At 40.7% G+C, this 15,436-nt stretch overlaps 1 protein-coding gene and 1 long non-coding RNA gene across 2 annotated transcripts in view; one reads left to right on the forward strand and one right to left on the reverse strand.

The window, feature by feature from the left end:
- The window catches only part of SRPK1 (SRSF protein kinase 1), a 61,879-nt gene that overhangs the window by 46,072 nt on the left and 371 nt on the right, over window positions 1-15,436 (reverse strand). The window contains 1 exon segment of the mRNA XM_029943354.1: window positions 15,237-15,435. Coding sequence (XP_029799214.1) covers window positions 15,237-15,435 — 199 coding nt within the window.
- Window positions 15,203-15,436, forward strand: part of LOC115295472 — a 64,297-nt gene continuing 64,063 nt past the window's right edge. Inside the window, exon 1 of the long non-coding RNA XR_003910418.1 lies at window positions 15,203-15,352. This is a non-coding gene — a long non-coding RNA (uncharacterized LOC115295472). The remainder of the gene's footprint in view (window positions 15,353-15,436) is intronic.

Genomic DNA, 15,436 nt, shown 5'->3' on the forward strand with positions numbered 1-15,436 from the left:
CTGGGACAGAGATGATGTGTCTGCTGATGATTCACCAGAAGATCTACTTAGGTGGTACCAACAACCATAATCTGAATCATGAGGAAACAGACAAACCCAAACTGAGGACACTCTAAAAAATACATGGCCTTTATTTTTTCAAAACTATCAATGCCAGGAAAGACAAAGGCAGGCCATGGACCAGTTCTGGATTTAAGAGGCATAAAAACTAAATGCAATGCACAATCCTAGGTTAGAGAGTAGGCCAGAAAAAAAACTTTTTTTCCCTATAAAGATCATTGGGAAATCTGGCAAAATTTCAATAAGATCCATATTAAATAATATTCTTTAATGCTTTATTTCTTATTTTGATAATTGTGGTTATATAAGTGAATGTCCTTGTTTTAAAGCAATACTTGAATTATTCAGGGGTAAAGGGGGAAAATGTAATTTACTCTCAAACAGTTCATAAGCAAAAGCTTTCTTCAGGCATCCAAATTTTCCATTTATATGTCTGAGCTGGCAAAACAAACTACTGTAGAGGCTGCTTACTGTGTGGAAGGCTCACCCACATTTACAATAAACCACCACCAGATGGCATGCTGTGATCTCCCAATCCCAGCAGCCTAGGCTTCCACAGGCAGCCTTTCAGACTTCATTACATTTAAAAAACAAAAACAAAAAAACACAACTGGTGTTTTTACTAAACCACCATTACCTGGCAACTACTACACTCAAAACATGTTTTCACAATGGTCTTACAAGGTCTTTCATGATCCAACTTTTCACTGGCCCATAAACCCATCTCTCTGACCACATCTCTTTAGGTCTGTGTTAAGGTGCCGCCTTTTCAGATAACTTTCTTGACACTTCTACATAAAACAGTAGTTGGCTATATGCCCTCCCCTCCCCCCTTACCCTACTTTATTTTTCTTCAGTACTTGACATTTTATTGTATTTCTTCTCACACGCCCAGAATGTCAGTCTCCTGAGGACAAACTTTATTTTTGCTCAATGCCTGTATCCCAAATGACCAGAAAAAGAGATACATAAGAGGCACGTTTCTTCTCTTTCATCACTAGGTATTATTGCACTCATCCTCCAATTGTCTATTACACAACCCCCCCCTCCAACAAGTCCCCTAAAGGAGGTTGTGAAGATCCTTAAATGTCAAGCACTGAGGATTTTATATATGGAAGTCATTAAGACATTTAAGCAGAAAGCAACCCTATAAAAACAGTGCTTTAGAAAAATACCTTTGTCAAGAAGGTGGTAAAAGGTAGTGGGGAGTAGAAAGCAAAGATACAGTGACACTGGCAAGGTAGTAGTTACAATAGCCAAGGTCTCTGATGCCAAGAGACTTAGGTTTGATCCTGGCTCTATAGTTTGCCAGAGCTCCATGCCTGGATAAATTACTAATTCAGGAAGCTCTTTGTCCTTCAGCTGCCCAGTGTGTACAAAGAGGGCAGGAAAAAAATGTACCTTATAGAGAACATACAGGTTATGCTTATACTATGCTTGGTACAGGGCCTGATACAGAAATTTTAGCATTGCATGTAGGAAATAAGGAAAAAGGAATAAGCACATATCTGTTCGTTAGTCAACTGATTTTTACCGCTAAAAGTGCTTGTAAGGATGTCAAGTACTTTTCTAGGCACTGGAAATGAAGCCATGAACAAAAAGAAAAAAAAATAGTCCAGGTTTTCCTTCATCATGCTTACATTTGAGCAGGAGGTTAACAAAAAATAGCCCCAAATATCTGAATCTATCTGGTTCTTGAGTTTCTGCTAGTGAGTAGCTAATGCCGGGACAGCAAAGTCTCATTACAGTCCTATTCTCAAGGTCTCTCAGGGAGATACGTATTCTGTAATGTCAGGCTATGAGAAGGGCTACGAAGAAAAATCAAGGTAAGAGGACAAGAGTACAGTGACATCATTTTAAATAGGGTTGTGACATGTGAGTAAAGAGGTGAGAGATGCTGGAGTTTACTCTGAAATGATTCAAAATAAATGAAATACAGAAGGAAGAACAGATTTGAGGATGTGTTTTGGGTCTTAAAATGATTCAGGTCTGACTTCAAAAGACAAACTAGGGACACCTGGGTGGCTCAGTCGATGGAGCATCCGACTCTTGATTTATCTCAGGTCATGATCCTAGGGTCATGGGATCAATCACTGTGTCAGGCTCTGAGCTGAGTGTGGAGCCTGCTTGGGATTCTCTCTCCCTCTAAAATACATAACTAAAAAAAGGCAAACTAAAAGTGGACAATGAAAAGCACTCTAGTAACTCTAGTTTACTTACCTGTAAACTTTAATCTTCATTTCTTTCAACTGTGAAGAATAAAAAATTGTAGGATCTCCTAATGCAGAGAACTGTCTCCTAGAGACTGACTGTGTTAAGGGTTGAATTGTGTCCCCCCTCACCCCGAAAAGCTACACTGAGTCCCAGCCTCCTATATCTCAAAACATGACTTAATTTGGTGACAGGATCTTCATATAGGTAAACAAGTTATTAAGATGAAGTCATTAGAATGAGCCCTAATCCAATAGGACTACTGTCCTCATAAAAAGGGGAAATTTGGACACAAATTGAGACACACAGAGGGAAGATGATGATGATGATGATGCAGCAGCATAAACATGGAGAGAAAATGGCTATCTTCAAGACAAGGACAGTGGCCTGAAACAGATCATTCCCTCTGAGTCCTCGGATGGAACCAACCCCTGCTCACACTTTGATTTCAGACTCATAGCTTCCGGAACTGAGATGATACATTTTTGTGGGTTTAGTCACTCAGTTTGTGACACTGTTACAGTAACCCTGGAAAACCAATATAGATGGAGAGAAAAATCTATTTGCATCCTCATCTCCCTTAAGATCATAAGCCTCCTGGGGCACCTGGATAGCTCAGTTTGTTAAATGTCTGACTCTTGGTGCCGGCTCAGGTCACAATCTCACAGTCTTGCTCTGTGGAGCCTCGATTCTCTCTCTCTCTCTCTCTGCCCCTCCCCTATTTGCTCTCTCAAAATAAATTAACTTAAGGGTGCCTGGGTGGCTCAGGTGGTTAAGAATCTGATTCTTGGTTTTGGCTCAGGTCATGAACTCGTGGTTTCGGGAGTTCAAGCCCTGTGTTGGGTTCTGTTCTGGCAGCACCCAGCCTGCTTGTGATTCTCTGTCTCCCTCTTTTCTCTGCCCCTCCCTCACTCGTACTGTCTCTGTCTTTCTCAAAATAAATAAACTTGAAAACAAAATCATAAATCTCTTATAGGGAAGAGCTAATGGTGCTTCAAATCACCTTTGCACCTCTTCTCAAGTACCTGATCTAATGCAAAAACTTAACAAGATACTATTTTAAGTTTCAGCACCTAAACACAGGAGAGATTAATAAGTACTCAAATTCTCCCACTACTTTTCCATATATATTTTTCCTGATAGGCATTTCTTTCTTCTGAAAACTGACAAGGTGAAGTTAACTTCTGAGACATACTGGCTTTGGCACTATCAAAATAAAAATTTGAGTGCCTAAGTTTATCAGGTGTTAATTAAATATAAACTATCCTTGACCTTTAGGTAGCTATACTTCAAATTAGACTTTATCTAGATCCATATAGAGGAAATACCAACAGATAAGTTAAAACCATTAGTTTGATGCATGAGTAATAAAAAATGTCCCATAAAAGTCAAAGGTAAATCCTTTGAAAGCTAGCATGGGGAAGGGGGTAACCACCAAAGTACTTTACTCTAGCTCAGCACGAGGCTAGGCACTCATATGCGATTTCACCCTCAAAATCTTACCACCTACAGATAAGGCAAGTCAGACTCAGAGAGGTCAAATGACATTGCCCAAGTTCACCTAGAGATGGAGTTGGAGGCAAACAAACCTGGGCTGTGTGATTCAAAAGGACAAGCACTTTTTGGTAAAAAGCATACAAGCAATTTCATAGGTAGTCAAAGAAGAGAAAAGGAGTATCAACAAAGCTTGCCACCAAGCTCATGTGTAAAAAGCAGCTGACATCTTTGATCGAACTCCGAAGCTGAGAGGACAGTCAAGAACCTTGTCAAGCTGGAGCAGCACTACAATTAAGAGCAAAGTGAAGGCGAAGATACAGTTGCCATGAATTACATTTATAATAAGTTACAAAATAAGGCTATCTTATTTCAAGAAAGAAAAGTTCACAAAATCACCCCCAAAGTACTGGCAAGCTTTGAAAAAATGCCTAGCCACTCAGAACAAAGACTTTAGAATCTGAGTAAATTAAATACACAAAGGTCACCGTTGTGATTCATGGGACCTCCCAACACCAAACCTCAGGGCTCTGGTGTTTGTTCACCACTGTGGGTGACAATTCTCATCTGTATCATACAACTCTTATGTATTAAATGTTCTTGACCTTCGTGATAAACTACTCTAAAACTGTTGAAGGTTTTTAAGCCACCAATAAATGTATTTCCCAACAGCAACAAATTACCCCTAGCCTTAGTCTTCATCTATAGAACTGAGGGCGTCATGGTACAAATGAACGCTCCTTTTATTTATCTAGCTCCTGCCAATGGACTTTTGTGTCCTGGACCACTGTACTTCTCTGAAAATGAACAAAGTATATTTAACTTATTCTGTGGCTTCTGATAACTTTCTGAAATCATTCTCAAAGGAGTTGAAAAACTGGATACTCCAGTCTTCATAGATGATCACAGGGTTTTTTCAAACTCTCAAAGTTAATTCTCCAGTATGAGAGGGCTCCTCCATAGATGTGCTTACTATAACTTTAGGAAAGGGTACTTGAGATAGTATTAAGTCTATTAATTAGGCCTATTAATGCCTAACCTTCACCCTGTTCAGAATCTATGGCCAAAATTACAAACAGCAAACTGTAAGCCAAATCTTGCCCTTAAATTTTTGTTTACAATGGTTGAAAAAAAAGGAGGAAAATCAGAATAGTTGTGAGTATAAAATAATATGGAGAATTACACAAAAACAAAGATTTCCAGGGTCTCTGGAAAAAATCCCAAGTCCTGGTAACCCTAGACTCATCTCACAGGACAAGCAAGAGCTAAGAAGTCTTTTCTTCTCCAGATACAGAGACGGCCCACTCCACACACTAATAATCTCCATTTCCTTCTGGCTTACTTATTAGAGTATGCTTTAGAAGCCATATTCTAAAAATAAATCAACCCCATCACAAATTACATATGATACTCATTTTAAATTAAGAACAAAGATGACCCAAATTCTGTACAACTTGGAATCTTAATGCCAAAGATGACGTAAAATGAAAGCAAAATCACAAATGAATCTGTTAGCCAGGTGTAATATAATTACACAGCAAGAAACTGGCCCACGTAACTTTAGAACTCAATAATTTGACTCTATATCACTAGTGAAATATACCCTAAAATTTAAAAACAACAACAAATCATTAGCTTTCTCCAATAATCATGTTGTTGGTGGTGGTGTTGGCACTGTCATTCTGACACTGGGAAAAAGAAAACGAGTGGCCATGTGGGTGCTGTTTAGAATAAGGGGCTTTCAGTGGGGGAGCCGAGAGACGGAGATGTAAAATCACGGGTCATTTAACTTGATTTTTATGTATAACATAAACTCATGGTTTTTTTAAAAAAGAAAACAACACAACTTATTTCCTAGCACCAACACAGAAAAGGCCTAGGCACAATGACTAACCCAGTAAGAACAAGCACTTAAGGGCCTTAAATTGTGATCTTGAAATTCCATTTCCTACTGAAAAGCTTCTTAGAGAAAGGGCTACTTTCTGGTCTGGGGCAGAAAGCGTACAAGGTAAGTCTGGACAAACTGTCATACCAAACAGTGAAAGAGCTGTCAAAGATGCTTCAGACTTTGGGGCTGGGCCATTCGTGAAAAGACTCCAACTGGCTAAAGACAGGACGATCAATAAAAATAACAACTATACATACTACAAAATGCATGAATGTTGAAAACATTATGCTAAGTTAAAGAAGCCAGTCACAAAAGACCACTTACTGTAGGATTCCCTTTATATGAAATGTCCAGACTAGGCAAATCCAAAGACACAAAGTAGATTAGTCATTGCCTAAGGTTGGGGGTGGGGTACTATAGGGGGCTAACAAGGAGTGATAACTAATGGAAAAGGGTTTCTTTTGGGGTGACAGAAATGTTTCAAACTTATTAGATTATGGTGATGGCTGCACAACTCTGTGGGCATACTAAAAACCACTGAGTTGTACATGTTTAACAGGTGAATTTCATGGTAGGTAAATTGTAACTCCAGAAAGCTGTACCAGGAAAAAAACCCCCCAACTCCAATGGATTGAACTACAAATATGTTTACATCTGTGGGTTCACATTAAAATAAATCATTACTGGTCATTTTGGAGGATGCTAGGAATCTAACTCGTTACATGAAATTTGGAAAGTACAAGTATTTATCCTGTGTCTTACATATATAAAGTGTCTCTCCGGGTTATACCAAAGAAATGAGGTAAAGTTCCTTTTCAGAGAAGTATACAATTAGTAACTTAAAGAACAGAATATTACCATTTTGCAACCCTAAATAAAATAAATAGATCTAGGCAATGATCAGTGGCTGCTAACATCATAAAAAGTTAACCCTTCAGTAGGTGTCTCCTGGTCCAAGTATATAGTGCCACTTATGATGCAGTCTAGCAAAAACAGATTTACAAGGAAAAATAACCCATGAGGAACCTATAGAAAAAAACCCAAAGAGACTTCAAACAACAGCAATATAATGACCTTATGAATCCTGATTCAAACAAACTTAAAATTAGGAGGGAAATCTGAACCCTGATTGGGTATTTGCTATTAATAACTTGTTTCAAAAAATTTTAAGTGTAGGGGCGCCTGGGTGGCTCAGTTGGTTAAGCTTTTGATTTCAGCTCAGGCCATGAGATCCAGCCCCACACCAGGCTCTGTGCCGAGTGTGGAGCCTGCTTGGGATTCTCTCTCTGCCACTCTCTCCACGCACAGGTGCGTGTACATACACTCTCTCCCTCTCAATAAATAATTTTGAGTGTATTATTAGTACTGTAGCTATGTTTTGAAAATTAAGAGTCCATATTTTAAGGGCATCTGGGTGACTCAGTTGGTTGGGCATTCAACTCTTGATTTCAGTTCAGGTCATGATGCCATGGTTATGAGATCTAGCCCCACGTTAGGCTCCATGCTGAGTATGGAGCCTGTCTAACATATTCCCTCTCTCTCACTCTCTCTCTCCCTCTGCCCCTCTCCATCACTCACACTGTATCTCTAAAATAAAAAACTAAAAACTAAAAAAAAAAGATAAAATAGAGTAGAGCAGAAAAAAGATAAAGATGAAACATGGACCATAGATAGTAACTGCTGAAGTTGATTGAGATGGATACACAAAAGTTTATTTTGCAGGGCACCTGGGTGGCTAAGTCAGTTAAGCGTCCAGCTCTTGATTTTGGCTCAGGTTATGATCTTGGGGTTCATGGGCTCAAGCCCACATCACTCTGCACTGACAGCACGAAGCCTGCTTGGGATTCTCTCTCTCCCCCTCCCTCTCTGTCCCTCCCCAATTCGTTCTTTTTCTCGAAATAAATAAACATTTTTTTAATGTTTTATTTATTTTTGATACAGAGAGAGACAGAGCATGAGAGGGGGAGGGGCAGAGAGAGGAGGAGACACAGAACCAGAAGCAGGCTCCAGGCTCTGAGCTAGCTGTCAGCACAGAGCCTGACGCGGGGCTCGAACCCATGAACGTGAGATCTGACCTGAGCCGAAGTCGGAGGCTTAGCCGACTGAGCCACCCAGGCGCCCCAATAAACATTTTTTTAAAGTTTATTTTGCTACTTTTTTGGATATATTTGAAAATTTCCACAAAAAAACTTTATTTTGAAAGAGACAGGCAGAGAGAGAGAATCCCAAGCAGCATGGAGCATCACTCGGAGCTTGGTCTCAGGAACCGCGGATTCATGACATGAGCCAAGAGTCAGGAGCATAAATGACAGCCACCCAGGTACCCCCACAATTAAACTTTTAAAAAGACAGTAATATGCCAATGCTACATCACTGGAATTACTACATTTCACAAATTCAAACACAAGTAAGTTTCTCACTATTCCCTCATCTCTGAAATCAAGGCATATCTTACAATGAAAGGTGTATCAGTTTAATTGGTAGTATTTTTTCTTGACGTGGTATGTAAAACGGTGTAATTTAAAACTGACTGCATCTCAAATTCAAAGAAAAAATGTATAAGATTATAAATATATCTAGCTATCTATCTCTGTTTAGCTAAATCATTATTTGCATCATACTAGAAAGAAAGAGTTCAAAAAAATCTCTTGGCTATCTGCATTTTTGTACTTGCTTGGATTTAATTCAGTTTCAGTGAGAGAATCATTAAAATGATACATTAGGCAATATAAAAATAAAATTAGTCTGCAAACTAGCATTCATAATAGAGAAAATCTGGCGAACATGGAGCAAAAAGTTCATGTATGATGGGGAAAAACCTTGCCTCATTTACCTTGCCACATCTAAAAATTATAGTAGAAACTGAGTCTGCTTGACCAGCCTATCCTTTCTTCATTTTTAATAAAGGAGTTCCTAAGCACCCACCACTTCAGCACTTACATAAGTTTCTGGTTTTAAGTAATCTAAAGGAACATAGTAATTTGGCAAGCCTCTGGTCCTCACTGTAGCAGAAAGACTAAAGTAAAAACAAAATTTACTAACATATATAAACTTACTGAGGTAGAAAAGAGAACAAGAAACGATTTCTAACAACCACAATTCTAAAAATGCAATTTTGCAAGCATGTACTTTAATGGAATCACAATTAAAAATAATACTTTTTTAAGATGATAATTGACATTGCAAATTTCAAAGATAAAAAGCAGATGAGATTGGGTATGGCCCACAGACAAAGACAAACTGGCCACATTTAAAAAAAAAAACCAATAAATGAAATTAGAAAGGCTAACCATCTGAGAAATATAAATTTGCCACATGACAGAAGGTATATTTTTTAATTTTTAAATGTTTGTTTATTTTTGGGAGAGACAGAGCATGAGTAAGGGAAGATGCAGATAGAGAAGGAGACATAGGATCCGAAGCATGCTCTATACTGATAGCAACAGAGAGCCCAACGCAGGGCTTGAACTCACAAACCATGAGATAATAACCTGAGCAGAAGCTGGAGGCTCAACTGATTGAACTACCCAGGGGCCCTGACAAAAGGTATATTCTTCTTAATAGCTCTTAAGATCAAGAAAATGATCAATAACCCAATATAAAAATGGGTAAAAGACAGAAACAGGCCAGTAAACACATCCCACAAATGGTCAACCTGATTGGTAACAAAAGAAATTAAAACAAGATATTTATAGATTACCAAATCTGGGGAGCTTTTTCAAGTTAACACTGCCCAGTTCCGGTGGCCAAGCAGGATGTGCACGAATATTCCCACTTCCTACACTCTGCCTGGAGCAGTCCTTCATTCATCGCCTTCAAGTGCCACCTTCCCAAGTGGCTTCAATCACCCTATTTAAAATTGCACCCCCATCTCCACTCCTCAGTTCCCCTTATCTTCCTCCAGTTTTCCAACTTAGGGGCTCGCATACTATGTTATTTACTTATGAGCATTGTTTATTCTGTCCCCAACCCCCATAAAAATAAAGTTCCCAAGGACAAAGATGTTTTTCTTTCACTGATGTATATAACAAGTATGGAAAACTGCTTGGGATACAGGAGGTGTTCAAAAATTGTTTGTTTAGGGGCGCCTGGGTAGCTCAGTCAGTTAAGCGTCCGACTTCAGCTCAGGTCATGATCTCACAGTTCATGGATTTGAGCCCCGCGTCAGGCTCTGTGCTGACAGCTCAGAGCCTGGAGCCTGCTTCTGATTCTGTATCTCCCTCTTTCTCTGACCCTCCCCTGCTCGCACTCTCTCTGTCTCTCAAAAATAAATAAAAAACATTAAAAAAATTATCTGTTTAATGAATGAAAATTAAACTAGTTAATTCCTCTTAAATTCCACCCAGGTGACCCTAAAAAAAATGTTTTTATGTTTATTTTTGAGGGTCGCCTGGTTGAGTAAGTAGTTGGTTAAGCGTCCGACTTCTGCTCAGGTCATGATCTCACAGTTCATGAGTTCAACTCCTGCACTGGGTTCTGTGCTGACAGCTCAGAGCCTGGAGCCGGTTTCAGATTCTGTGCCTCTCTCTATCTCTGCCCCTCTCCAACTCACGCTCGCTCGTGCTCTCTCTCTCTCTCTGTCTCAAAAATAAAACAAAAAATTTAAAAAAATTAATGTTTATTTTTGAGAAAAAGACAAAGTGTGAGTGGAGGAGGGACAAAGAGAGAGACACAGAATCTGAAGCAGCCTTGAGGCTGAGCTGTCAGCACAGAGCCCAAGGTGGAGCTCGATACCACAAACTGTGAGATCATGACCTGAGCCAAAGTGAGAAGCCTAACCAAATGAGCGACCCAGGCGCCCTAAACTAGTTAATTCCTAATTAAACTAGTAAATGTTTCTGGAGAAAATTTTGTTGACAATATGAATTTAAAAACCTTTAAAATGTACATACCAGTAATTTCGCTCCTAAGAATTTATCCTAAGAAAATAAACACTGATGTGAGCAATGGTTATCCAAAAGATTATTCATCTTCGCTGTGAACTGCGAAAAACTGGAACCAATGTACACTGGAACATTTAAAAGCATATGGAATATTTCGTGGTGTGAAAAACATTCAGAGGTTAGCCAGGGAAAAGTATACCCAATGATTCCCTTTTTGTCTTAACTTAAATAAATTATGATACACCAATTTAATGGAATGCTTTCTAGATGAAGCTACTCACTGTGTCCTGATACAGAACCATTTCTAAGCCTTAGTGAAAAAGGCAGACCTTAAAAAAATAATAAGGCCACACTATAAGGAATGGATAGGGAATTAATTTCCAAGGCACACTGTTATGTACAAAAAGCATCCAATACCATTTAACTTAAAAAATACTGGATTAGAATTTTAGAAGTTTTCAGCTATCAGGGTGCCTAGGCGTCTCAGTCAGTTGAGCGTTGGACTGTGGCTCAGGTCATGATCTGCCCTGTTAGTTCAAGCACCGCATCAGGCTCACTGCTGTCAGTGCGGAGCCCACTTTGGACCCTCTGTCCACCCCTCCTCTCCCTGCCCCTCCCTTGTTCATGTTCGCTTTTTCAAAAATAAATAAAAATTAAAAAAATTTTTTTTCAACTATGTTTTCTTCTAAATTTTCAACATGACAATTAGATTTTTTTGAATTTTAGGAAATAAAGCCAGCTCTCCTTTGACTTCATAGATCGGTGAGTGCTAACATAAGCAAAAATCTCTTTTCCAGCTCAAATCATTTTACTACCATATTTATAGTAAACCCAGTTCTTTAATTACTGTCCAAAGTAACTTCCTAAGCTAAGGAATTATTAGATATGAATGCCACTCTGGAATTATGTTCCACAGAAATAATATGAAAAATGGGACGCCTGGGTGGTTTGGTTGGTTAAGCGTCCAACTTCGGCTCCGGTCGTGATCTCGCAGTCTGTGAGTTTGAGCCCTGTATCGGGAGCATGCTTCAGATTCTGTGTCTCCCTCTCTTTGTGTCCCTCCCCTGCTCACACTCTGCCTCTCTCTCAAAAATAAAGATTAAAAAAATTTTAATTAAAAAAATGTGAAAAGCCAATATAAACTGTGTTAAATTAGAACACAGTTATACTTTATAACACAGCTTATGACAAACAGATAAAGGCACACTCCTATTGGTATATATATTGAAAACTGAATGACCAAAGGCAGATAGAGAACTGTTGTATCCTTTTAGAGTTACGGCAGGCGGCTATGAAAGGATACTTCAACTTTAACCCACGCATCCCGAGGCACCTAAGTTTGCTCAGTTTCTACTTTGTCCTGAGACACATCAGAAGGAACTGTCACTTGGAGATAGCAATGGTTAGTACCCAGGGATTTGGGGTAGGTCAGACCTGGGGTTGAATCCTCGCTTTACAATTTTCTATGTAAGTAATCTGGAAAATCTCAATTTCCTTATCTGTAAAATCAAACAGAGTTTATCACCAACTAGTTAATTTTAGTAAACAAGAGTACAGTGTCTGAAAAGGTGAAATGGAGACAAAATTCTTCAAGACAACTGAAAATTCCCCAGGTCAAATCTTCCAGCACGGTGAAAGGGCCCAAAGGAAACAAATACGGAATAGCACCATGCTGGAAGGCAGGGGCCCTTGCTCCTGTTCTGACCCTGCTACATCCGGCTGTAGCTCCACAGACATGATTATTTCATGTGTGTAGGTCCTAGTTTTCAGATCTACAAAATCAGGGGACTGAAATCCTTTCCACCTGTACCACACCATGACCAAATTACTAAGATGTTACTTACAGTTTTACTTCCAAAAGTCTAAATTTTTTCATTTAAATGCATGGTTTTTCTTTTTTCTAAATTGTTTAACATTTAGTCATTTTTGAGAGACAGGAGACAGAGCACACGTGGGGGAGGGTCCACAGAATCCAAAGCAGGCTCCAGACTCTGAGCTGTCAGCATAGAGCCCAACATGGGGCTTGAACCCACGAACTGTGTGATCATGATGTGAGCTGAAGTTGGACGCTTAACCAACTGAGCCACTCTGGGGCCCCAAATGCTTGGTTTTTCTAACTTCTCAGTTGTCATCATGACTAAGCCAAGACCAGTTCCTTAACTAAATTATCCAAGGTCAAACTGCTAAAAAGTGGCAAAATCGCAATTCAAACCAGATCTGACTCACTCGGAAGACCAAATTCTATGCAGGCTTCTTCTTCAGACCTTCTCCCTGACCAATCTGGAAACTAGCAGCTTGCCTTTGCAAAAGGACTACAAGTCCAGAGTGCAGTCAGGAGTCACAGAACAGGGTCAAGTTACCTGAGTCAGGTGAGAGCTTGAATTTCTGACACAGTATTCTAACCAAGTTAATTAGACATTTCAGCTACTTAAGAGGAGGCTGGAGAAACAACAAAAAAACAACAACAAAAAGAAAGATAACATTGTCAAGAAAAACCATTAACTGAAGAGAAAAATAAAACACCTCTGAAACTACAAGTAAATGAAAGTCATTCATTTACATAAAATTTCAGGAGTTAAAGCTGTACAAAATGAAATATTCAGTAAAATAACTGTTGGATTATCTGTACTACTCACTTGCTTTTGTGCCAAGTCTGGAAATAATGAACACAAATTACCCAGCAGTGAATGAAGGATAACAGAGAATCCAAAGCACATATACTCGGCTTCAGAAATAAAGCATATGGTTTAAACAGATAATCCAAAGTAATGATTTTCTGGTGCTAAAAATAGATGATGGGGTGTCTGTCTCACTCAGTTCGTAAAGCATGCAACTCTTGATCTCAGGGTCGTGAGTTCAAGCCCCACACTGTGCGTGAAGCCCACTTTAAAAATACATCTATATATTTATATACATATATATGATCACCTACATACATTTTCCTCCCAAGTCATAGAATGATTCAGGTTAATCGAAAATTAGTTTCTGTGTGGAGAGATCAAGACAGATCACTTCTCAATAATACAGTGAATAACAAAATTACCATCTCTTTACATTAGTAGAAACCACAACGTTTTACAGCACATTCATATCTGCTCCACAGGGAATAACAAAACTAAGGCACATACAAAAAAAGAGTAACACTTAAATTCCCACTGCAGACAAGAACCAGGTTAGCTCCTTGGCTGTTTCCATTAAACCAATCTGGGATTAAAAACTGGTTTTGAGGGGCGCCTGAGTGGCTCAGTTGGCTGGGCGTCTGACTTCAGCTCAGGTCATGATCTCAATGGTTCGTTAGTTCGAGCCCCACTTCTGGCTCAGTACTGACATCTCAGAGCCTGGAACCTGCTTCATATTCTGTGTCTCCCTCCCTCTCTCTGTCTCTGCTCCTCCCTGCTTGCACTCTCTCTCCCCCAAAAAAAGTTTTAAAAATTTTAATAAATAATGGTTTTGAAATAACCCATACGTGGATGATCACAAGGCAAACACATGTAGATAAACTCACATTTAAATATGTTGGTTACCAAACACTTTACAAAATAAAAAATTTCATGAGAAAGCTGATAGAAACGGAGCAAGAGGTGAGGTCACCTACCCCTTTAGCTCGATTGCCAGAAGTCATTATGTGTCATTCTCAAACATCAGGTAGTCACCAAAAATCTCTCTCTCTCTCTCACACACATACCCACCCACTCACCTGGTAGTATCATTCAGAACGGTAACCTAAGGAAACCTCAGAAACGGTCATTTTTATCAGCTCAAGGAGGAGACTGGACGCAACTCCACCTAACATCAAGGAAACGGACAAGTGTCCAGAAAATGATGCACTTTTTTCCCTCAATACAAATTTCCAAGCCACTGCAATTCAACATTAGAACAAGATAAAAGTTCTTTAGATTAAACCTCACTTTGCAGAAGCCCTCTACTGGGCGTTTCTAAGCTGTGACCAACTTTTTGTGTTTCCCACAGTAGCGCTGAAACCCTGGTTATGCATCCTGCAGGTAAAACCCGGACATGGGACATTTCACCCTCCAAACCAGCGCTGGCTAAAAAACGTGACCGTCACTACCTTGAGGCCCACTCCACAAGGCATCCGCCTTCAGCGCGAGGACGGGAGGTGTTGAAAGAAGAGAAAGTGAAACGCAGGGGTCTACCTGCCACCGCGAGGAAGGCGACGCGCCGTGCGGGCTCAGGAAGTTGCCCGACCCGGGGGAAAGCTCCGTGCCTTCCCCTATAAGAGCGAGCAGGGGGCGGGCAGACCAAAATGCGGAAAATTCACTTAAGAACTCCGTGACGGCCTGCGGTGCAGGCGTAGGAGTCAAGTTTAAGACTCGGGGAAGCAGGTGGGGGAGAGAGCAGAGTTCACAAGCTGATAATGATCCACCAGCTCCGTCGCGAGGCCCAGACCCGGGAGGGGGGCGGCCGGGGGTGGGGGTCGTCCTCCTCTCCGGAGTTGGGGAGCTGACGGCCTGGGCGGGCTCTGGTCCTCCCTCCAACAGCCCTTTCCAGCGGGCCGGGCCCTCGGCAACATCAGCTCCGTTCCGCATGGTTCACGGAGTGCGACCCTCCAAAGCCACTCCGAGGCCATGTGGCCGGGGCCGCGGGGCGCCCAAACCCGGCGCACGTTCAAGAGGAGAAACCAGAGGAGAGGTGGTGCGGGAGGAAATCCAAAGAATGGGATGTCGGGGTACAAGACTCACTTCCTTTGGGCTTTGTCCTTCTTGGCCTTGGTCCTTTTCTTCCGGGCCTGGAGCGCAAGCACTGCAGGAGAGAGGGATGGAAGAAGGGCGAATGTGGAGTAAAGGAGGCGACCAAGGTGAGGGTGGAGACCCAGCGGGGACGCGAGGCCCGGGTGCGGGGCCCGGCTGAGGGGCGGCTCCGGGACGAGCGCCGCAGCTCC

The sequence above is a fragment of the Suricata suricatta genome, chromosome 7, assembly GCF_006229205.1.
Source record: "Suricata suricatta isolate VVHF042 chromosome 7, meerkat_22Aug2017_6uvM2_HiC, whole genome shotgun sequence".
In the NCBI taxonomy this organism is placed as follows: domain Eukaryota; kingdom Metazoa; phylum Chordata; class Mammalia; order Carnivora; family Herpestidae; genus Suricata; species Suricata suricatta.